This window comes from Pan troglodytes, chromosome 20 (assembly GCF_028858775.2).
Source record: "Pan troglodytes isolate AG18354 chromosome 20, NHGRI_mPanTro3-v2.0_pri, whole genome shotgun sequence".
Classification (NCBI taxonomy): Eukaryota; Metazoa; Chordata; class Mammalia; order Primates; family Hominidae; genus Pan; species Pan troglodytes.
The window spans coordinates 52,642,649-52,665,699 of record NC_072418.2 but is presented as its reverse complement, the minus strand read 5'-3'; the positions used below and the strand labels follow the sequence as shown (position 1 = coordinate 52,665,699).

General features: G+C 54.3%; 1 protein-coding gene across 6 annotated transcripts; it reads right to left on the bottom strand.

Annotated features, from left to right (window-relative positions):
- Positions 1-299: 299 nt before the first annotated feature.
- Positions 300-22,874, bottom strand: CPT1C (carnitine palmitoyltransferase 1C). Of its 6 annotated transcripts, XM_016936580.4 has the most exons (20): positions 22,802-22,874; positions 21,910-21,978; positions 21,443-21,597; positions 16,410-16,549; positions 13,037-13,208; positions 12,383-12,484; positions 12,167-12,304; positions 9,327-9,404; positions 9,000-9,107; positions 8,816-8,900; positions 8,010-8,205; positions 7,701-7,883; positions 6,491-6,596; positions 5,301-5,417; positions 3,657-3,821; positions 3,284-3,418; positions 2,182-2,334; positions 1,292-1,405; positions 1,076-1,168; positions 300-611 (listed from the first exon to the last, which is right to left on the bottom strand). In XM_016936580.4, exons 3-20 carry the CDS (start codon positions 21,581-21,583, stop codon positions 426-428), a joined length of 2,412 nt encoding a protein of 803 aa, XP_016792069.1. In that variant the 5' UTR covers positions 21,584-21,597; positions 21,910-21,978; positions 22,802-22,874; the 3' UTR covers positions 300-425. The 6 variants fall into 6 exon arrangements, with proteins under 6 accessions (XP_016792069.1, XP_016792070.1, XP_063658153.1 ...); XM_016936581.3 differs by lacking the exons at positions 21,910-21,978; positions 22,802-22,874 and adding an exon at positions 22,459-22,683; XM_063802083.1 differs by lacking the exons at positions 21,910-21,978; positions 22,802-22,874 and adding an exon at positions 22,181-22,303.
- Positions 22,875-23,051: the final 177 nt, after the last annotated feature.

Genomic DNA, 23,051 nt, shown 5'->3' with positions numbered 1-23,051 from the left:
CACCGCGCCCGGCCTGGAGATGGATTTGAGGTGGACAGTGGTGTTGGGGCAGCAGGAATTAGGCTCAGGACTTGTGAGGTTGTGTTTGATTGGCACTGACCTTGGCGGGTTGGGTTTGGTATGAGTGAAGCTGGAAATGAAGTACACTGGGCAGGTGTTGCGGGCTGTGGTTGAAGCTGTGACTGCAACTGGGAATCCCTGGCTGGGCCTGGGAATGGATAGGAGCTTCTGTCCTCCTCCACCCTGGTCCTTACCTCTTCCACCCCTGCCCTGCCCAAGAGCATAGCAGACACCACACACCCAGCTCACATATCTTTATTGGCCTGGATATGGGGTTGCCAAACCAGTTGCCCCTGTCCTGTGTCAGCCAGCTGTGGCAATTTCACCCTTATTCCTCGGAGAGGCCAGCTGCCTGGTGGAAGGAGTCAGAAGTCGGTGGATGTCATTGAGGCCTTGGAGGCCCCAGTCTGGCGGGAGAGAAATCCACACCTGTGCCTGGAGTTCTCCTTCCCTGACCCTCTGAACCGGCGCTTAAAATGCTGTCCCGCCTGGAACAGGGAGGCCACATCCAGCAGTGCGTCCTCAATGTGCTGCCCCAGCCTGTGGGAATCCTGGAAGGAGAACAGGTCAGAGCCAGGGGAAGCTGGGAGATGGGATCCTGGAGGCTGAGAAACAAGAGGGCTAAGGGCCTGGATTCCTGAGTCTGAGGGAGGAGGGGCTGGGGCCTGGACTCCCGGGTCTGAGGGAGGAGGGGCTGGGGGCCTGGACTCCCGGGTCTGAGGGAGGAGGGGCTGGGGGGCCTGGACTCCCGGGTCTGAGGGAGGAGGGGCTGGGGGCCTGGACTCCCGGGTCTGAGGGAGGAGGGGCTGGGGGCCTGGACTCCCGGGTCTGAGGGAGGAGGGGCTGGGGCCTGGAATCCTGGGTCTGAGGGAGGAGGGGCTGGGGCTGGAATCCTGGGTCTGAGGGAGGAGGGGCTGGGGCCTGGAATCCTGGGTCTGAGGGAGGAAGGGCTGGGGGCCCAGACTCCTGGTTCCTGAGGAAAGAGGGAGTTGGTGGGTATACACGTTTGTCTCACCGTTTTTGTGCTTGATTTTTTGCTGGAGATGTGGAAGGTGATCATTCCATCCCCCATGAAGATATAAGAAACACCATAACCATGGTCATCAGCCTGGAGACGGCAAGAGTGAAGGGAAGAAAATAGCTCCGGTCCCCTCCACCCACACTACGCAGGAGTGCAGGCCCCCCAGCCCCCTCTTTCCTCTGGGGGCCAGCGCGCCCCAGCTCCACTCACAGGCCCGAATCCACCGCCTGAGGAAACATAGTCCGGGTAATTGTGGACGTCAAACAGATGCATTTGCTGAACAGGGATCTGGCTGGTGGACAGCTGCCACTGCTCCGAATGGACCTGAGGACAGGAGCCCATCACATGTGCAGGACAGAGATCTGCAGGTCCGGCCCTTGGCTCCACTTCACTCCCTGCGTCCCTGGCTTTTTTTTTACCCGTATATCCGGGCCTCCTTCTCCCTAGCCACGCCCTTCTCCTGACCACGCCCTATCTGGCCACGCCCCTCACTCGTCTCACCACCCACGTCCCTCTCCTCTTCTCCCTCGGACCACGCCCCTCCTCTGACCACGCCCTTTCCTCCTATCCCCACCCCACTGACCCTCTCCCCTTTTGTCTGCTCCCGTTGTCCCGTTGCCTCTCCGCCTTCTGCCTTGCCGCCCCCCCACAACTGACTTCTCTGCTGATGCATCCTTTCTCAACATCACCCTCCTTTTGTTTTTTTGTTTTTTTTTTTGAGACAGAGTCTTGCTCTGTCGTCCAGGCTGGAGTGCAGTGGTGCGATCTCAGCTCACTACAGCCTCCGCCTCCCAGGTTCAAGGGATTCTCTTGCCTCAGCCCTCCCAAGTAGCTGGGATTACAGGTGCCTGTCACCATGCCCAGCTAATTTTTGTATTTTTAGTAGAGACAGGGTTTCGCCAAGTTGGCCAGGCTGGTCTCGAACTCTTGACCTCAAGTGATCCGCCTGCCTCAGCTTCCCAAACTGCTGGGATTACAGGCGTGAGCCACCGCGCCCGGCCTTGATGGGTCCTTTTTCAACATCACCCTCCTTCCCTGAAACCTCTCCCTTCTTCCATGGTCTCCCACTTCCCTCTCTAACCCTTTCCCTGTGCCCCAACCTGGGTCAGGAAGGGTGACTGCAGGTGGAGGAATCGGGACACGATGTACAGCGCAAAGAGGTGGCGGTCGACTCCCTGCCCGCTCATGGCTGCCTTCAGCAGAGCCTGGTGCTTGTCCACTGCCACGCGGAACAGGGCGAGGCACTGTGGGTCCTGGGGTCCCCAGGGAGGTCACAGGTCATGGAAAGACAGGAAGTCGACTTAGTGCTGGGCCTGCGGCACATCTGGCCTCAACTGAGCTTGCCACATCCCTGCAAGGTGGGAATATCAACCCCATTTTACAGATGGGGAACTGAGGCTTAGAGAGGGGAAATCATTTGGCCAGGTTCACACAGCCAGGGAGAGCCAGGCGGGTTCCTAGGTGTGTCTGGCCCCAGAGTCCAAACTCCTTCCATGGAACCACAATACCTTGTAGGTGCGGGGCTAGGTGTAGGGCAAGGGAGAAGAGGTGCGGGGCAGGTGGGATCTGGGCAGAGAGGGTACAGGGGTGCAAAGGAAGGTCACAAGTCACAAAGAGGTTAAATGGGCAGAGTTACGTTGTAAAAATGGAGTTCCAGCCAGGTGCATTGGCTCACGCCTGTAATCCCAGCACTTTGGGAGGCCGAGGCGGGGAGATCACCTGAGGTCAGGAGTTCGAGACCAGCCTGGCCAACATGGTGAAACACCGTCTCTACTAAAATTACACACAAAAAAAAAAAATTAGCTGGGCATAGTGGCGGGTGCCTATAATTCCAGCTACTCAGGAGGCTGAGGCATGAGAATCGCTTGAACCAGAGAGGCAGAGGTTGCAGTAAGCCAAGATTGTGCCACTGCACTCCAGCCTGGGCAACAGAGCAAGACTCCATCTCAAAAAAAAAGAAATGGGGTTCCTTCTTGGGTGCACCCCCAGTGCCCTGTGAGACCACCATGAAAGCAGATATCACACCATGCTGGGCTGTCTCCCCCCATCAGTGAGCTCTTTGAAGTCAGAGGCCAGGTCTGATTCATCCCTTGTCCCTTGTGCCCCTCGTGGAGGCTGGCTTCAGTAGGTCCCATCAACGTTTGCAAGTGGATGAGTGAGTAAACAGAAGTGACTGAAGCCTCAAACGAGGGCTGCACCCACCGTCTTCTCTTTGTCCTCCATGGCCCTCACAAAGTTGCAGGCCTCCCTCGTGCAAGACCGCACCGTCTCCGTCCGGCCTTCCAGGAATAAGCGAGTCATGGCCGACTCATAAGTCAGGCAGAATTGACCCCTGTCCTGGGGGACAGGGAGGAGAAGAGGAGTCTGTCAGCTGGGCTCAGGAAATCTTACAGACTTGACCTATCTCTGTCCAGACCTCCAGCCTCCTCCAGCCAGCCCAAGAATGGTTGGGAGAGAGAATTCAAGATGGCCAACCCACAATGGCAGCGACCACAAGGAACCGTGGAGGGGCAGGTCTTGGGGGCTCAGGTGGACTGAGACCCTGAGGGGGCTGTGGATGGGGAACCCAACTGACCCGGAAGTGGGCCAGTTGCAAGGCGATCTGGATGAAGCTGTCTGAAGAGAGGTGGCAGCGTCGGATGAAGCTCTTGCCAAATAGGGAGAATGGAACGACATGGCAGTCGACATTTTCAGACAAGATCTTGGCTCCCCTCAGGGCTAGAGAGATGGAGGAGTGGATCTGCCAGAGGAGGAGGGAAGAGGAGTAGTTGGGGTTACAGATGGGGGTAGGGTGAAAGCCAGGAATAAGGCTGGAAGCGAAGGTGGATGTGGAGTTAAGGTTGCGGCAGAATATGGAAATGGGGACAAAGAAGAGAAGAGAATTGAAGGATGAGACTAAAGATGGGGATAGGGGCTGGGCACGGTGGCTCACGCCTGTAATCCCAGCACTTTGGGAGGCCGAGGCGGGCGGATCACCTGAGGTCGGGAGTTTGAGACCAGCCTGACCAACATGGAGAAACCCCGTCTCTACTAAAAATACAAAAAACTAGCTGGCTGTGGTGGCACGTGCCTGTAGTCCCAGCTACTTGGGAGGCTGAGGCAGGAGAATCGCTTGAACCCAGGAGGCAGAGGTTGCAGTGAGCTGAGATCGCACCACTGCACTCCAGCCTGGGTACAGAGCAAGACTCCGTCTCAAAAAAAACTGCCGGGCGCGTTGGCTCACGCCTGTAATCCCAACACTTTGGGAGACTGAGGTGGTTGGATCACCTGAGGTCAGGAGTTTGAGACCAGCCTGGCCAACATGGCAAAACCTCATCTCTATTAAAAATACAAAAATTTATCCGGGTGTGGTAGTGGGCACCTGTAATCCCAGCTCCTCAGGAGGCTGAGGCAAGAGAATCGCTTGAACCTGGGAGACGGAGGTTGCAGTGAGCTGAGATCATGTCATTGCACTCCAGCCTGGGTGACAGAGCGGGACTCCATCTCAAAAAAAAAAAAAAAAATGGGGATAGGGATGGCAGGTGTAGACTGGAACAAGATTGGGGTTGGGCCACAGTTGAAGCTGGGGTTGGGGATGGGGATGGAGGAGGGACTGAGAGTGGTTTGGGAATAGAACGGGGAAGGGGTTGGGTATGGAAAGTGAATTCGAGTTGGGCATGGGTTGTGGTTGGAGGTGGGGTTGTGGCTGAGTACGGGATGGGGTTGGGGTGGGGTATGGGGTTGAGGTTGGGTATGGGATGAGTTGGGCATGGGTTGTCATTGGAAGTGGGGTCGTGGTTGAGTACAGGATGGGGTTGGGGTTGGGTATGGGGTTAGGGTTTGGTATGGGGTGGAGTTAGGATGAACATGGGAATGAATTCAGGTGGTGTTGGGATGGGATTGGGTATGGAGATGGATTTGGAAGGAAAATGGAGTAGGGGTTGGTGCTGGGGTTGGACAGTGGTGGTTTTTGAGTCTGAAACAGGTAGAGATGGGGTTGGGGTTGAGGATGGGATTGGCAGTGGGAGGAGGGTTGGAGTTGGGGCTGGGGATGAGGTTCGTGTTGGGGTTTGAGGTTGTGGATGCATTTGGCCTGATTTGGGGGTGGGGGAAGCATGGGTTTCGGGTTGGGGGTAGGAATGGGGTTGATTTTCACGTTCAGATTGGGGGTGGGGATGAGTTTGAAGTCAAGGCTAGGAATCTGGGGACTTGGAGGAGAGGCCCAGAAACCCAGCCTCACCTGGTCTGGAAGGTCCCATTGCAGCCGCTGGGGCTGGGGTAGTGTGGGGTCCGGGTGCCCCTTGCAGTGGCCGTCTGTTGAGTAGCCCAGCTGAAAGCATTCTGTAGCCAGAGTGAACTGTGGGCAAACAGAGGCTGTCAGAGTCCCTTCCTCCCTGTGGACTGAGGCCATCTAACCCGGGACCTCTTTCCATACATCCCTTTTTCGGGTAGGGGGCAGTCCCTGAGAAACAGAAACCTCTGATATTCACAGATGCGGTCTCAGGTTCATGTTCATCAAGAACAGGACTAACACCAATACTCAACTGGTGTTTACTGTCCTTATTTTCTTTTCCTTTTTTGACAGGGTCTTGCTCTGTCATCCAGGCTGGTGTGCAGTGGTGAAATTATAACTCACTGCAGCCTCAAACCCCTGGGCTCAAGCCATCCTCCTGCCTTAGCCTCCGGAGTAGCTGGGGCCACAGGCATGTACCACCATGACTGGCTAGTTTTTTTTTTTTTTAACGTTTTTTGTAGACAGGGTCTCATTATGTTGCCCAGGCTGGTCTCAAACTCCTGGGCTCAATTGATCTTCCTGCCTTGACCTCCCAAAGTGCTGGGATTACAGGCATGAGCCACTGCACCCAGCCTGGAGTCATCTTCTTGCTCTGTAACTCCTCGCTGTGTGACTCTGGGAAAATCACTTCCCTTCTTTGAGCCCTAGTTACCAACTCATCAAAGGAAGGTCCTCATCCCAGTCCCCTTTCTTTGCCAGGTGACCCTGGGCCAGCCTCTGCCTCTCCCTGAGCCTCAGTTTTTCTTTTCTTTTTTTTGAGATGTATTCTTGCTCTGTCGCCCAGGCTGAAGTACAGTGGCACAATGTCAGCTCACTGCAACCTCCACCTCCCGGGTTCATGTGATTCTCATGCCTCAGCCTCCCAAGTAGCAGGGATTACAGGCACACACCACCATGCCTGGCTAATTTTTTTGTATTTTTAGTAGAGACAGGGTTTCACTATGTTGGCCAGGCTGGTCTCGAACTCCTGACCTCATGATCCGCCCACCTCAGCCTCCCAAAATGCTGGGATTACAGGCATGAACCACCGTGCCCGGCCAAGCCTCAGTTTTTCTTCTGACACTAAGGCGCTGGAGAGGACGGTCTTTGGAGATGGGGCGGGGGTCCGCAGAACCAGGGAGGGCTGGCCGCCCTACCTCCCACATGTGTCCTGAGATGGGGCAGTCGGCCCAGGAGTGCTCCACGCTGAGGCCCAGCTTCCCGTTAGAGAAGACGATTAGGGTGAAGGATTTGTCAAACCAGCTGTCGGGGAGAGTTCAGATGGGTCACCAAGAGCGAGGGGCACGGGGACCTCAGAGTGCTTTCTGTGGGACTTGAGGGGGTTTTCTAGATGGGAAGATGTGGGAATCCATTGGGGTGCTGGTATGGGGATCTCTAGGACCATTGGGGGTCCCCAGTAATGGTCCTGGAGGTCTCCAAGACATGTCTGGGATTTAGAGTTTGGAGATTGTTTTTTTGTTTGTTTGTTTGTTTTGAGATGGAGTTTCACTCTTGTCGCCCAGGCTGGAGTGCAGTGGCGCAATCTCGGCTCACTGCAACCTCCGCCTCCCAAGTAGCTGAGGGTTCAAGTGATTCTCCCGCCTCAGCCTCCCAAGTAGCTGGGATCACAAGCATGCACCACCATGCCCAGCTAATTTTTGCATTTTTAGTGGAGATAAGGTTTCACCATATTGGCCAGGCTGGTCTTGAACTCCTGATCTCAGGTGATCTGCCCCTCTCGGCCTCCCAAAGTGCCGAGATTACAGGCATGAGCCACCACGCCCAGTCTGGAGTTTGGAGATTTTTAGGAAACTTGCCGAGGAAGGTTCAAGGCTTTTGGGGGTGCTGGAAGGTCAGCGGGACCCCCCTGGGGCCTAGGAATTCAGTGATGCCTGCCAGGCCTGAGAATCTCTAGGTCTGGAAGTCTGGGTCTGGGGCCATGGATTTGGGGTGCCTGCATTAAGGCCTGAGGATTGAATGGTTCAAGTTCTGAGGCTGAGGTTGCCAAGTCTGGGGTCCCTGGGCCTAGGGGTCCTGGGTTTGGTGGTCCTCAGATCTGGGGTCTCTGGGTCTGTGATGCTGAGTTCTCTGGGTCGGAGGGTCCAGCTCAGGGGTTTGGGAGTCTCAGATTTGGGGGTCACTGGGTCTGGTTTATAGGTCTTGGGTCCCAGGTCGAGGGGTTCCCCAGGTCAGAGGTCTCCAGGTCCCAAAGCACTGGGTCTGGGGTCCTTAGCTCTATGCAGCCCCTGGTCTACAGACTCTGCAGGTGTGGGCTCCAGGGTCTGGCTGTCTACTGTCGGGGGTCCTAGGTCTGATACTGGATTCTCGGGTGCCACATCTGGGGGCCCCATCCCAAGACTCACTCACCGGTCATGGCCCCGGCCGGCCAGCAGAGCATGGGCGTAGGCATCCAACGATGCTGCCGGGTCCTCCCTGGTGAGCCCCGCGGGCTCAGCATCCAGTGACACAAAGAAAGCGGCCCCTTCCACCGCCTCCAGGGCCTCCGCTGCCTGGGTCTTCAGGGATGTCCGCACCTGGGCCCACGTGCCCCTGGAGGGCCCGGGATGTGCCTGAGTCCATCCTGCCCAGCCGCCACCTGGCCCCACCCTGCCCTTCCACAGTCTCAGGACACTGGCGGCCTCTGAGAGCCCCTGACCCCTGACCCCCGACCCTTACCTGGGAGCAGCTGTCAGAGCTGCCAGATGTTCCTCGTGGGGGCAGGCCGGTGAGGGATCATCCAGGATTCTCTGAAACTGCTGCTCCAGGGCCCTCGGGGAAAGCAGGCTGTTTCGGGAGTGGGTCCCCATGCGGAAGAATCGGCCCCGGTGGAAGACAGCCACGTGTTGGCTGTCATGGAGGTGGCGGATGTAGTCTAGGGGTGGCGTTGGCAGAAGCATGGGGGCAGGAAGGCCAGACACATAAAAATAGCGACCATTTATTATACACTTCTTAGGTGTCGTCAGTTGTTCAAAGTACCCTAGTAATCATCAGCACCCTAGGACTTTTATTTACTTAGTGTTTGGAGACAAGGTCTCACTCTGTCGCCAGGCTGGAGTGCAGTGGTGAGATCTCAGCTCACTGCAGCCTCAACCTCCCGGGCTCAGGTGATCCTCCCACTTCAGGCTCCTGATTAGCTGGGGCCACAGGCGCATATCACCATGCCTGGCTAATTTTTAAATTTTGTATATAGACCGGATCTCACTACGTTGCCCTAGGCTGGTCTCGAACTCCTGGCCTAAGCAATTGTCCACCTCGGCCCCACAAAGTGCTGGGATTACAGGCATGAGTCACTGCGCCCAGCCCCTAGGTACAATTATTATCCCACTTTAGTGGAAGCTGAGGCTCAGAGAGGGTAATAACGTGCAGAAGGTCACACAGCAAGGAAGCAATGGTTCCCAGCTCAGTCAGGCGGACTCCAGAAAACATGCTCTTAGCCACTATATTGTTCTGCCTCCATCAGTGGGGACAGGAGAGGGTCTCACCTTTTTGGACCCCTGGAATCCGCGTGGTGTTGAAGATCTTCTCGTACTGGGCAGAGCATAAGGGGCGCATTCCCATCAGCAAAGTCTGCAGGAAACCGTGGGCTGTGAGCTGCCTTCCAGGACCCACGTGGCCCAAAGGCCACAGGACCACACCTCCATCCCTAACCCACTGGGGCCCTCTCACCGGGGGTATCTCCTGGCGGTTCAGGCGGTGGCGGTACAGGAGGAGGGCATGGACGGCATTCCCAGCGCGAGCTGCCTGCAGAGGTGTGGGTGTGACATACAGGAAGTCCTGCGGACCGGGAGAGGGGATGGCAAAACACCCAGGGTCAGGTTTGCCCCCGATGGAGCCACTGACCCAAATACAGGTCCTGACCCCAAAAGAGGGTGGAATGATGAATCCCAGATGGCGCATCTAGATCCAGGTCACTGAGCATGACCGTCACATTCCGCCCAGGTACCCCCCAACCCTAGACCTGGGGCCTATGAACCTCACCCCTCCCCTTCTCACCATCATGTAATAATTGCTGTTCACCATCAGCGGATTTCGGGAGCGCAGGTACACAAATTCCTCCCACCAGTCACTGACCTGGGAGCGGGGTGGGGAGACACACAGTGAGGGGCTGGGGCCTGTTGGGGGAGGGACAGTAGGACAGGGAAGGCCCCCGATGCTCCTGTGTCAGGCAGGGAGGATGGAGCCAAAGAAGTCAGCCATCGTAGTCAGTAACTAGCGATCACCTAGAAATCCATCCATGGGGGATCAGTTAGCTAAACCCTGTTACGCTCCGGCAGTGGAATATTACATAGCTGGTGGAAAGAACAAGGTACAGCTGGGCGCAGTGGCTCCTGCCTGTAATCCCAGCACTTTGGGAGGCTAAGCGGGTGGATCACCTGAGGTCAGGTGTTCAAGACCAGCCTGGCCAACATGATGAAACCCTGTCTCTACTAAAAATACAAACATTAGCCACACGTGGTGGTGCACGCCTATAATCCCGGCTACTCAGTAGCCTGAGGCAGGAGAATCGCTTGAGTCGGGGAGGCAGAGGTTGCAAGGAGCTGAGATCGCACCATTGCACTCCAGCCTGGGCAACAAGAGTGAAACTCCGTCCCCCCAAAAAAAGAAAAACAGAACATAAATGTAAAATTTATAAAACAATAAATATGTGAAATAATATACATATGTGTAAATACATGAAAATTGTGGCCTTGCCAATACCATGATAAAATTCAAACAATGAAAAACACAAAAGAAAGCACTGTGTCACGGTTTAGCTGCTCTTGTAGGGTTTTTTGTTGTTGTTGTTGTACATAAAAAAATGGTGCGTGTGTCACTGGCAGTTGGCTTGGAGGTACAATAAAATATACAGGCTGGGCGCAGTGGCTCACACCTGTTATCCCAGCATTTTGGGAGGCTGAGGTGGGAGGATAGCTTGAGCCTAGGAGTTTGAGACCAGTCTGTGCAACATAGCAAGACCCCATGTCTACAAAAAATTTAAAAATTAGCCGGGCTTGGGGGCACATGCCTGTAGTCCCAGCTACTCAGGAGGCTGAGATGGGAGGATGGCTTGAGCCTGGGAGGTCAAGGCTGCAGTGAGTTTTGATCACGCCACTGCACTCCAGCCTGGGTGACAGTGAGACCCCTTCCAAGAAAGAAAAAGGAAAGAGAGAGAGAAGGAAGGAAGGAAGGAAGGAAGGAAGGAAGGAAGGAAGGAAGGAAGGAAGGAAGGAAGGAAGGAAGGGAGGGAGGGAGGGAAGGAGGGAGGGAGGGAGGGAGAGAGGAGAGAGAGACAGAAAGGGAGGGAGGGGGAGAGAGAGAAAGATAGAGAAAGAAAGAAAGAAAGAGGCCGGGCACGGTGGCTCACGCCTGTAAATCCCAACACTTTGGGAGGCCGAGGCAGGCGGATCACGAGGTCAGGAGGTCGAGACCATCCTGGCTAACACGGTGAAACCCCATCTCTACTAAAAATACAAAAATACAAAAAAAAAAAAAAAGAAATTAGCCAGGTATGGGAGGCTGAGGCAGGAGAATGGCGTGAACCTGGGAGGTAGAGCTTGCAGTGAGCTGAGACGGTGCCAGTGCACTACAGCCTGGGCAACAGAGTGAGACTCCATCTCAAAAAAAAAAGGAAGGAAGGAGACAGAAAAAAAGGAAGGAAAGAGAGAGAGAAGGCAGGCAGGCAGGCAGGAAAGAAGGTAGGAAAGGAGGGAGGGAGGGAAGGAAGGGAAGAAAGAAATGTGTGTGTGTGTGTGTGTGTATGTGTAAACAGAATCTTGTCCAAAAGTGTGAAGAAAAAAATATTTAACCAGAAAAGCAAGGCCTGCGTTCCCTTTTACTTCTCCGATATTTCGTCCCCTTCGCTGGGTTTGACCAACTGAGGCTTCCACGTAGCTGCCCCGTGGGGCTCTGCCGGGGACCCTCTTCCCTTCCCCTCTCACTCTTGCCGCAGCTTTTCTCATCCGAGCCCAGTGTCTCAATGACCTACAATGGTAGGTCTCACGGTAGCTTCCTCTGCAGCCTCCCGCCCTCCAGTCTTTCCCCCACACCAAAGCTGACCCTGCCCCTTCCCTGCTCCAAACCCTCCCATGGCTCCCTAGTACCCCCAGGAAAGAGTCCAGGATCCTCAGTCTGGAGTTCAGGCCTCTCCCACCACTCCTCACCATTCAACTCCTTTGGTTTTGTCTTTTTTTTTTTCTTTCTTTTCCTTTTTTTTTTTTTGAGACAGAGTCTTGCTCTGTGGCCCAGGCCGAAGTGCAGTGGCGCGATCTCAGTTCAGTGCCACCTCTGCCTCCTGGGTTCAAGCAATCCTCCCGCCTCAGCCTCCCGAGTAGCTGGGATTATAGGCGCGTGCGCCACCAGACCCGTTTAATTTTTGTATTTTTAGTAGAGACGGGGTTTCACCATGTTGGCCAGGCTGGTCTTGAACCCTTGACCTCACGTGATCCGCCTGCCTTGGCCTCCCAACCTGCTGGCATTACAGGCATGAGACACTGCGCCAGGGCTAAGTCCTGGAATTCTGGTTCAAACTTTGGAAGATCAAGGGTGAAGCTCAGAATACTGGAGCATCTATACCCCAAACTTCAACATTAAATATATAGAGAGAGCATATATATGTTATGAGCATATATAAAAATAAATATATAAGCTTATATATATATATAAATATATATATATATGTTGAGGTTAGGGTATAGTTGTATGTGAGCGGGGCTCAGTGTATTGACCCTTGGGGGCTGGGGGCGTGTGGGTTGTGGGCATGTCGTGGGGGTGGGGCGTATAACTCGCAAGTTTAGCAGGCGAGCTCACAACATTAGCCTTTCAGGTGGGGCGTTGGTGGCGGTGGCGGGACTCACATAATTGGACGCCCACCAGGACTTGAGCCGCAGGTACCACTGCAGCAGCGACGCCTGCAGCCTCAGGAATTCCTGCGCCAGGACCGCGGTCCAGTCGAAGTCCTCGTCTGAGAGGACGGGCCGGACCGACTCCAGGTACTAAAGGGGAGAAGAGGGCAGGTCACGCCCCCGGCCCGCCCCGGCCGCCCCAGCCCGTCTGCGCGCTCCCAGGCCCACCTTGCGCACGGTGTCCTGCACAGAGGGCACGGGCTGGCGTGGCAGGGAGCGCTGGTAACTGAACAGCATCGGGTGGCGGCCAGAGAAGATGCGGACCAGGGCCTGGGGAGGAGGAGTTACCGGGTCATTAACCCCTCACCGGGGCCAGGGAGTTGAGGGGGCAGGGGTCGACAGTGGGACAGAAACCCAAAGAGGACACAGAGACTTAAGAGCATCGGAGACCCCAAGAGAGAAGGGAACAGAGACCCAGAGACAGGGGACAGAGACCCAGAGAGAGGGGGACAGAGACTCAGAGAGAGAGGGGGCAGAGACCCAGAGAGAGGGGGACAGAGACCCAGAGAGAGAGGGGGGCAGAGACCCAGAGAGAGAGGGGGGCAGAGACCCAGAGAGAGAGGGGGACAGAGACCCAGAGAGAGTCGGGGGGTAGAGACCCAGAGGGGGGGACAGAGACTCAGAGAGAGAGGGGGACAGAGACCCAGAGAGAGGGGGATGGAGACCCAGAGACAGAGGAGGACAGAGACCCAGAAAGAGAGGGGGAAGAGACCCAGAGAGAGAGGGACAGAGACCCAGAGAGAGGGGGACAGAGACCCAGAGAGAGGGGAATAGATAAGCGGGTCCCAGGAGAGCCTGAGCAGGGCTCTGCCCCTCCCATACCAGCCAGGTCTTGGTGGGGGAGGACATGGCTCCGTGGGGCTCAAGAAGCCAGCCGTGGTAGGACAGAAGCAGCCTCAGGGCCACGTGCAGTGTGAAGATCAGGGCTCCCCACAAACACGAGGCAAACAGCGCGGCTGCCAGGACCCCCCGGAGCCCGTGGTGTTGTCCACCCCTGCGGGGAGAGAAACAGAGGCTGGGCCTGGGTCTCCTGGCCTCAGAACCTCCCTCCCTTCCAGCCCCCTCCAGCCCCTGCGCTGATCTTTTGGCTGTCAGACAGAGAAACCCATTGTTGTCATTTTAGTAGGTGTGAGCTCTATCACCCCCTCCAGCCCCCTCCCATTGTGGCAGCACCAAGCTTCCAAAGTCACTTTCCATGGAAGTTGGTAGGTGTTTAATAAATGACAGCCATTATTTCTATTGAGGGGACACTTTTTCCTTCCAGCTATCACTACTCTAAGGCAATAGTTCTGAAACTGTGGCTCCTGGGAGCACTGCCTGGGAGCTTGTTCGAAATGCATATTCCTGGGCGCCTTTGAGACCTAACAAGCCAGAATCTCTCGGGGTGGGGTCCAGCAATCAGCGTTTTTTTTGTTTTGTTTTGTTTTTGCGATGGAGTCTCGCTCTGTCACCCAGGCTGGAGTGCTGTGGTGCTATCTCAGCTCACTGCAAGCTCCGCCTCCTGGGTTCACGCCATTCTCCTGCCTCAGCCTCCGGAGTAGCTGGGAATACAGGTGCCCACCACCACGCCCGGCTGTTTGTTGTATTTTTAGTAGAGATGAGGTTTCACCGTGTTAGCCATGATGGTCTTGATCTCCTGACCTCGTGATCCGCCTGCCTTGGCATCCCAAAGTGCTGGGATTACAGGCGTGAGCCAAGGCGCCCGGCATGTTTTGTTTTTGAGATGGAGTTTCACTCTGTCGCCCAGGCTGGAGTGCAGTGGCACGATCTCGGCTCACTGCAACCTCCATCTCCTGGGTTCAAGCAATTCTCCTACCTCAGCCTCCCGAGTAGCTGGGACTGCAGGCGCCCGCCACCACGCCCAGCTAATTTTTTGCATTTTTAGTAGAGAGGGTTTCACCACATTGGCCAGGCAGGTCTCGAACTCCTGACCTTAGGTGATCCACCCACCTGGGCCTCCCAAAGTGCTGGGATTACAGGTGTGAGCCACAGCACCTGGCCATAGTCAGCGATTTAACAACCCATCCAGGTAATTCCAATACAAGCTTATATTTAGGAAAAGCTGGTCTAAAGCTACATTAAATCAACATGTTTGTTTGCAAAGTTTGCAAATGTCACCTGGAGGACTTGGGTCAAATCACTTTCCCTCTGTAGACTGGGGGTAAATCTAGCATTCTAGGAATTTTTTTTTTTTTTTTTTTCAGAGACAGGGGTCTCTATGTTGCCCAGGCTGGTCTCCAACTCCTGAGCTCAAGCCTCCTGCCTCAGCCCTCCGAAGTGCTGGGATTACAAGTGTGAGCCACTGTGCCCGGCCTCCCTCTTGGAATTGTCTACATCTGATCCTGGGTCTGTTCTTTGGGGCCATCTGCACAAAATGTGGACCTTCCTCCCCGGGAGGACTCATCCGAGAACTAGACCTGACATCTCACCTGCACCCAGTTTTCAGACCCTTCCTGAAGATCACAATAACTCAATAAAAATAATGCAGCCACTCCCATGAGGACCTCCTGGCACTCTACTGACTATATGACAGGCATGATTTTTTTTTCTTTTAATTGAGACGGGGTCTCTCTCTGTCACCCAGGCTGGAGTGCAGTGGCATGATCTCGCCTCACTGCAAGCTCCGCCTCCCAGGTTCAAGCAATTCTCCTGCCTCAGCCTCCCAGGTAGATGGGATTACAAGCACCCGCCACCACACTCGGCTAATTTTTGTATTTTTAGTAGAGACAGAGTTTCACCATGTTGGCCAGACTGGTCTCAAGCTCCTCACCTCAGGTGATCCACCCGCCTCAGCCTCCCCAAGTGCTGGGATTATAGGTGTGAGTCACCACATCCGGCCGACAGGCAGGATTTTGATTAATTCTTCCAAGCACACTAAGAAGCAATTATTCATACCCTCATTTTACAGATGAAGGCCTTGACAATCAACAACGATGAGATCCCTGCCTAAGACTACATGACTAGAGACGGGCAAAGCTCATACTTTTTTTTTTTTTTGAGACAGAGTCTCGCTCTGTCACCAAGGCTGAAGTGCAGTGGCACAATTTCGACTCACCGCAACCTCCGCCTCCCAGGTTCAAGTGATTATCCTGCCTTAGCCTCCTGAGTAGCTGGGACTACAGGCGCGCACCACCACACCCGGCTAATTTTTGTATTTTTAGTAGAGACAGGGTTTCACCATGTTGTCCAGGCTGGTCTCAAACTCCTGACCTCAGGTGATCTGCCCACCTCGGCCTCCCAAAGTGCTGGGATTACAGGTGTAAACCACCATGCTTGGCTATTTTTTTTTTTTTTTTTCTTGAGACAGGGTGTCACTCTGTTGCCCAGGCTGCAATGCAGTGGCATGATCTCAGCTCACTGCAGCCTCGACCTCCTGGGCTCAGGTGATCTCCACCTCAGCCTCCTGGGTAGCTGGGACCACAGGTAAGTGACACCACACTTGGCTAATTTTTTGATATTTTTAGTAGAGACGGGGTTTCACCATGTTGCTTAGGTTGGTCTCAAACTCCTGGGCTCAAGTGATCCTCCTGCCTTGGCCTCCAAAAGTGCTGGGATTACAGGCATGAGCCACTGTGCCCAGCAAAGCTCACACCTTTTTTTTTTTTTTTTTTGAGATGGAGTTTCGCTCTTGTCACCCAAGCTGGAGTGCAATGGCGCAATCTCGGCTCACTGCAACCTCCACCTCCCGGGTTCAAGCGATTCTCCTGCCTCAGCCTCCCTAGTAGCTGGAATTACAGGCTCCTGCCACCACGCCCAGCTAATTTTTTGTATTTTTAGTAGAGACGGGGTTTCACCCTGTTGGCCAGGCTGGTCTTGAACTCCTGACCTCAGTTGATCCACGTGCCTCAGCCTTCCAAAGTGCTGGGATTACAGGCATGAGCCACCATGCCCGGCCTAATTTTTGTATTTTTAGTAGAGACAAGGTTTCACCATGTTGGCCAGGCTGGTCTCGAACTCCTGACCTCAAGCGATACACCCACCTCAGCCTCCCAATGCCCAATGTGCTGGGATTACAGGGGTGAGCCACTGTGCCTGGCCTCACCTCCTTTTTCTTCATGCTATACTCTTATTAATCTGACCCAATGTAAGTCTCAGAGGTTACTTTTCTTTAGCAGGTACACCACAATGACAGAGGAACTTACTGGGTGAAGGGAGAGTGATTGGGGGTTACTGGGCTGGAGTGGGGGGACCTCACCAGTCAGGCAGCAACTCTTTGATCTTCTCCATCAGTCCTAAGGAAGGATCCAGCTGGAGGAACCAGGCAAGCTGGATGGCACTGAAGAGGAAAAGCCAACTGAGGGGGCTGGCAGGAGACACACCGGTGAGAAAGTCATTCTGTGGGGAGGAAAGGGCATCCATTCAATCATCTGCCCTCTCCTCTGAGCCCCTGTTCTGTGCCATCCCCAGACATTACTGAGCACCCAGTGCAGAGCCCTGAGCTGGAGGCTGAAGATCTAGTAGGGAACAGAGAGATCCAGGTCCTGCCCTCAGCGAGGTCAGTCCAGAATGAAGTAAGTATTAATTGCTATAGGGCAAGAAATAGGAGGAGCCCTGTGCTGCCAAGTTACAGTTCGAGGGCATCAGGGAGGGCTCCCTGGAGGAGGATATTCTGAGGCAGGACCTGGAAGGGGAGGCTGTCAAAGGCAGAACAGTCCGGGTGTGGTGGCTCACTCCTGTAAACTCAGCACTTTGGGAGGTCAAGGAGGAGAATCCCTTGAGCCCAGGAGTTCAAGACCAGCGGTGGCTCACGCCTGTAATCCCAACACTTTGGGAGGCTGAGGCAGGCAGATCACTTGAGGCCAGGAGTTCGAGACTGGCCTGGCCAACATGGTGAAATCCGTCTCTAGTAAAAATACAAAAATTAGCCAGGCATGGTGGCAGGCACCTGTAATCCCAACTACTTGGGAGACTGAGGCACGAGAATCGCTTGAGCCCGGGAGGCAGAAGTTGCAGTGATCCAAGATCACGCTACTGCACTCCAGCCTGGATGACAGAGCAAAACAAGGTCTCCAAAAAAAAAAAAAAAAAAAATTAGGCACAGTGGCACACACCTTAGTCCCAGCTACTTGGAAGGCTGAAGCAGGAGGATCGCTTGAGCCCAGGAGTTCAGGGATGAAGTGAGCTGTAATGGTGACACTGCACTCCAGCCTGGGTAACAAAGTAAGTAAGACCCTGTCTCAAAAAAAAAAAAAAAAAAGGAAAAAAAAAGAAAAAGAAAAATGATCCCTATTCAGAGCAGGGTCTGGAGCTCAGTAAGGCCTTCTAGAAGTACCAGGGCATGGAATGAATGAGGAATGAACAACAGCACTGCGTTACTAACTAAACTCCTTTGGAAGCCTCAGAGAGCTAACTAACGTTTAATGAGCACTTACTACATTCCAGGTGCCATTTACAAGGATTAACAATTTAAATCCTCCCCAAACCGTGTGAAGTAAGTACTAAGATGATCTCATTTTACAAACGAAAACACTGGGGTTTGGCCGGGCGCAGTAGCTCATGCCTGTAATCCCAGCACTTTGGGAGGCCTAGGCGGGTGGATCACCTGAGGTCAGGCATTCCAGACCAGCCTGGCCAACATGGCAAAACCCCATCTCTACTAAAAATACAAAAATTAGCCAGGCATGGTGGTGGGAACCTATAATCCCAGCTACTCAGGAGGCTAAGGCAGAAAAATTGCTTGAACCCAGGAGGTGGAGGTTGCGGTGAGCCAAGATCCTGCTATTGCACTCCAGCCTGGGCAACAGCAACAGAGTGAGACGCTGTCTCCAAAAAAAGGCCAGGGGCAATGGCTTATGCGTGTAATCCCAGTGCTTTGGGAGGCCAAGGTGGGCGGATCACGAGGTCAAGAGATCGAGACCATCCTGGCTAACATGGTGAAACCCCGTCTCTACTAAAAATACAAAATTAGCTTGGCGTGGTGGCACACGCCTGTAGTCCTAGCTACTTGGAGGCTGAGGCAGGAGAATCACTTGAACCCAGGAGGCAGAGGTTGCAGTAAGTCGAGATCACGCCACTGCACTCCAGCCTGGCAACAGACCGACTCCATGTCAAAAAAAAAGGCCAGGTGCAGTGGATCATGCCTGTAATCCCAGCACTATGAGAGGCCAAGGCGGGTGGATCACCTGAGATCAGGAGTTCGAGATCATCCTGGCCAACATGGTGAAACCCTGTCTATACTAAAAATACAAAAAATTAGCCGGGCGTGGTGGCAGGCACCTGTAATCTCAGCTACTTGGGAGGCTGAGGAAGGAGAATAGCTTGAACCCATGAGGCGGAAATTGCAGTGAGCCAAGATCACGCCATTGCAATCCAGCCTGGGCAACAAGAACAAAACTCCGTCTCAAAAAAAAAAAAAAAAAAAATTGTGCATTTTTCTCCATGCAATGTTATCATATATATGTGTGTGCATGTATATATTTATAGATCTATAAATATGTATGTATCTATGTATGTATGTATTTAAACACACGAAAAGGATGGCCACATGTTTGTTTTTTTTTGAGACGGAGTCTCGCTTTGTTGCCCAGGCTGGAGTGCAGTGGCATGATCTCGGCTCACTGCAAGCTCCGCCTCCTGGGTTCACACGATTCTCCTGCCTCAGCCTCCCAAGTAGCTGGGACTACAGGTGACTGCCACCACGCCCAGCTAATTTTTTTGTATGTTTAGTAGAGACGGAGTTTCACTGTGTTAGCTAGGATGGTCTTGATCTCCTGACCTCGTGATCTGCCCGCCTCGGCCTTCCAAAGTGCTGGGATTAGAGGTGTGAGCCACCACGCCCGGCCGAGGATGGTCACATGTTAACACTTTAGTTGGTAGACTGGCCTGAGGCCCAAGGAGTCCCAGGCGAAGGGCGGGAGAGGGGTTCGGAGTTCAAGGCAGTGGCTGTTTGCCAACTGGAACAGATTTCACAACCAACAAGACCACAGAGGTTCAGTTTAGCCTGCTGAAGCATCTCAGCTTCAGGAGATCCTCCTGGCCGCCCCCACCCCGCCCTTTTTTTTTTTTTTTTTTGAAACGGAATCTTGCTCTGTCACCCAGGCTGGAGTGCAGTGGCACAATCTTGGCTCACTGCAATCTCTGCCTCCTGGATTCAAGTGATTCTTCTGCCTCAGCCTCCCAGGTAGCTGTGATTACAGGTGCCTGCCACCACACCCGGCTAATTCTTGTATTTGTAGTAGAGATGGGGTTTCACTATATTGGCCAGGCTGGTCTTGAACTCCTGACTTCGTGATCTGTCTGCCTTGGCCTCCCAAAGTGCTGGGATTACAGGCGTGAGCCACCGCACCTGGCCTGCCACCCCCTTATTTAACTGCAACACCCCCACATCACTCTTCTCTACCCGATTTATCATTCACCATAGCATGTGTCACCATCAATATCAGATGACACTATAGAATGTCACCATACCCTATATTTTGCTCATCTGTTTTACTGCCTTCTGTTTTGCTCATCTGTTTTATTGCCTTCTCCCCCAACTCGAATGAGAACTCCATAAAAGCAGGATTCTGTCTTTATTATTTATTTATTTATTTATTTATTTTTTGAGACGGAGTCTCGCTGTGTTGCCCAGGCTGGAGTGCAGTGGCGCCATCTTGGCTCACTGCAAGCTCCGCCTCCCGGATTCACGCCATTCTCCTGCCTCAGCCTCCTGAGTAATTGGGACTACAGGCACCCACTACCACACCAGGCTAATTTGTGTGTGTGTGTGTGTGTGTATTTTTAGTAGAAACAGGGTTTCACCGTGTTAGCCAGGAGGGTCTCAATCTCCTGACCTCATGATCCGTCCGCCTCAGCCTCCCAAAGTGTTGGGATTACAGGCATGAGCCACCGCGCCCGACCTGTCTTTATTTTTTTAATAGAGATGGGGTCTCCCTATGTTGCCCAGGCTGGTGTCCAAGTCCTGGGCTCAAGTGATCCTCCTGCCTCAGCCTCCCAAAGTGCTGGGATTAAAGCTGTGAGCCCGCAGTGCCCAGGCGTGATTCTGTCTGTTGATCTCTGCTGTGTTCTCCATGCTAAAGAGGGCCAGGCCCTTACCGGATGCCCCATAAATATATGGGGAATGAATGAAGAACAATATCAGAAGCTAACACTCAGACCTCGCCATGGGCCAGGACATAGAAGAATTAATTTAGTCTTCAAGGCTATCCTGTGAGGGAGGTGCTGTCAACACCCATGTTTTCCACGAGGGGAAACTGCAACTCCAAGAGAGGTGCTTGCCCAAGATGACACAGCTACTAAGCGGTGGAGTCAGGATTCAAACTCAATCATGACCCCACAGGTGTTCGAGACCCCAGTTCACACACAGAGGATGTGACAAGCAGGGAGTCCCTGTATGGAGACAGTGCAAGAGTTCTAGAACCAGGAACCCTGGGACAGACATGGGTGCTGGTTACACATTGGGCATGCGCATTCCAGAACAGGGACAAAGGGCAGGAGTTTGGGCTGGGCGCGGTGGCTCATTCCTGTAACCCAAGCGCTTTGGGAGGCAGATCAGTTGAGGTCAGGAGATCGAGATTAGCCTGGCCAACATGTTGAAACCCCGTCTCTACTAAAAATACAAAAATTAGCTGGGCGTATAATCCATGCCTGTAATCCCAGCTACTCGGGAGGCTGAGGCAGGAGAATCGCTTGAACCTGGGAGGTGGTTGCAGTGAGCCAAGATCACCCCACTGCATTCCAGTCTGGGCAACGGAGTGAGACTCTGTCTCATAAATAAATAAATAAATAAATAAGCCAGGCATGGTGGCGTGCGCCAATAATCCCGGCTACCTGGGAGGCTGAGGCAGGGAATTGCTTGAACCCAGGAGGCGGAGGTTGCAGTGAGCTGAGATCCCGCCACTGCACTCCAGCCTGGGCGACAGAGTGAGACTGTGTCTCAGAAACAACAACTACAAAAGAAGCTGGAGATGAAAGGGAGAAATGATAATTTCACCATAAGGGAAGGATATGGAGTTCTAGAAACTGGAAGTGGGTAGTTTTTGGGGGGCCCAGTTCCCCTCTTGGGTGAAAGAAGTGAGCAGAGGTTCTCAGCAGGTGGGGCTGTGGATCCCAGAAGTGAGCCACGGAGAAATTGCTAAAGGGGTCCTGGGAGCAGACATCGAAATTCTCGGAAAAAGGGGTGATAGTCTCCCAGAAATGAACCAGCTGAAATGCCGGAAGTGCGCCTCAGACATCCCGGAAGCAGAAACCTGGATCCCTGGAAGGAAACCGACCAGCACCGCTCCTCACCCAGAAACGTGAGAGATGCCTTTTCCAGGAGCGCAGGCCAGAGAGGTAGATCTCCTGCAGCACAGGGGCACTGAGTTCCACTTCAGCCCCGTCCGAGGTCAGCGAGGGTCGGAAGCCCACGGCCTGGTGCGCTTCAGCCATGTCACGCTGGAGCCCTGAGTCGGGCAGAGTCATACTTCAGGACCCCAGCCCCTCCGCCCTCAGACTCAGGAGTCCAGGCCCCCAGCCCCTCCTCCTCCTTCATACCCAGGAGTCCAGGCCCCAGTCCCTCCTCTCTCAGATCCAGGAGTCCAGGCCCCCAGCCCCTCCTCCCTCAGACCCAGAAGCCCAGGCCCCAGCCCCTCCTCCCTCAGACTCAGAAGCCCAGGCCCCAGCCCCTCCTCCCTCAGACCCGGGATCTCACGCTTTCAGCTGCCTTTTTGCGCCGACCCAGGACTATATAACCTAGCTCATCCTTCTCTGAGCACCTGAAGGGTCCTGAGGGTCCTGGTTTGTAGACCCGGAGGTTTTGAGGGAAGGACGTCAATTCGGGACCTCTGGGAACGCATAGAGAGGCCAGAGGGATAGCTCGCGTTAACCCCTTTACCTGCTCTCCCAAGAACATGGTGCGGGGGCAGTGCCCTCCCCCCAGTACAGGATTCTCAAGATTCGGGGGTGGGTGGAGGAGGGAAACTCGTCCAGGCTGAGTTGCGGGGTCTTGAGAAAAACATTAGTTTTAGACCCATATGAAACAAACACCTGTTAGACATTGACGCTGTCCACCCCATTTCCGCTTCTCATGCCAAGGCGAGGGGGATGGTGTCTATAAATTCATCCGCTCAGCGTCCCCTCCCCCCGCCCGTGCTGGAGGGAATGGGGAAGGAAGCACCCACTGCGCATGCCTCGCAGCCTGGGATGCTGAGGCTGTGAGCGGAGGCGAGCGTCGAGGACAAGTGATGGAGAGGCTTGCACGCCCAACCCTAGACACAGGACTCCAGGCCCCGCCGGAGCCCGAGCCCCTGGGGTCCAGTACTTACCACGTTGAATCAGGGGTCCGCTGATCGGATCCTGGGGTCCAAACCCGAGTCCACCCCCGCCCCCCGATTTTGAGCGCCGGCCCCAAATCTCCCGCTTGCATATGTCCAATCCCAGTGCAAGGAGTCCACCACCGGGTCGACGGGCCTTTGGAGTCCTGCCCACCCCGAGATCACCGTCACCCAGAAACCCCGATTCCTGTCTCTCGTGTCCCTAGCCGGGTATTCAGGTCCCGGGTTTTATCCCCGCCTCCTTCCAATCCCCGCGTTCTATCCCCGCCCCCTTCGAGCCACGGCGTCCAATCCCCTACATCCGTTCGATCCCCAGTCCTCCGTCTCCTTTTACCCGGCCAGATTCTCCACCATTTGGCCGCTCGCATTCTACGCAGCTGTTCGGAACCCGGGTTCCTGGGCTCCTCACTCAGCTCATTGTCTCTTAGTCTCCTGTCTCTTCGAGGAACAAGGCCCAGCTGGGAGGTCGCAGCCCACCCCAGGTGCATTATAACGTCAGGCGCGTAGGGTGCCGGAGCAAATCTCAGCCCTTTCACGCCAGGGAGGGAGGAGGGATGTTTGGGGGTCAGGACGGCCCGCCAAAA

Bases quoted from the DNA above. Each gene is read 5' to 3' on its own strand.
- CPT1C (XM_016936580.4), bottom strand. From the start codon at position 21,583: ATGGCTGAAGCGCACCAGGCCGTGGGCTTCCGACCCTCGCTGACCTCG. The intron at 2,335-3,283 runs GTGGGTGCAGCC...TGGGGACCCCAG, and splicing joins TGGAGGACAAAGAGAAGACG to GACCCACAGTGCCTCGCCCT. The intron at 612-1,075 runs GTGAGACAAACG...TTCTCCTTCCAG, and splicing joins AAAAATCAAGCACAAAAACG to GATTCCCACAGGCTGGGGCA.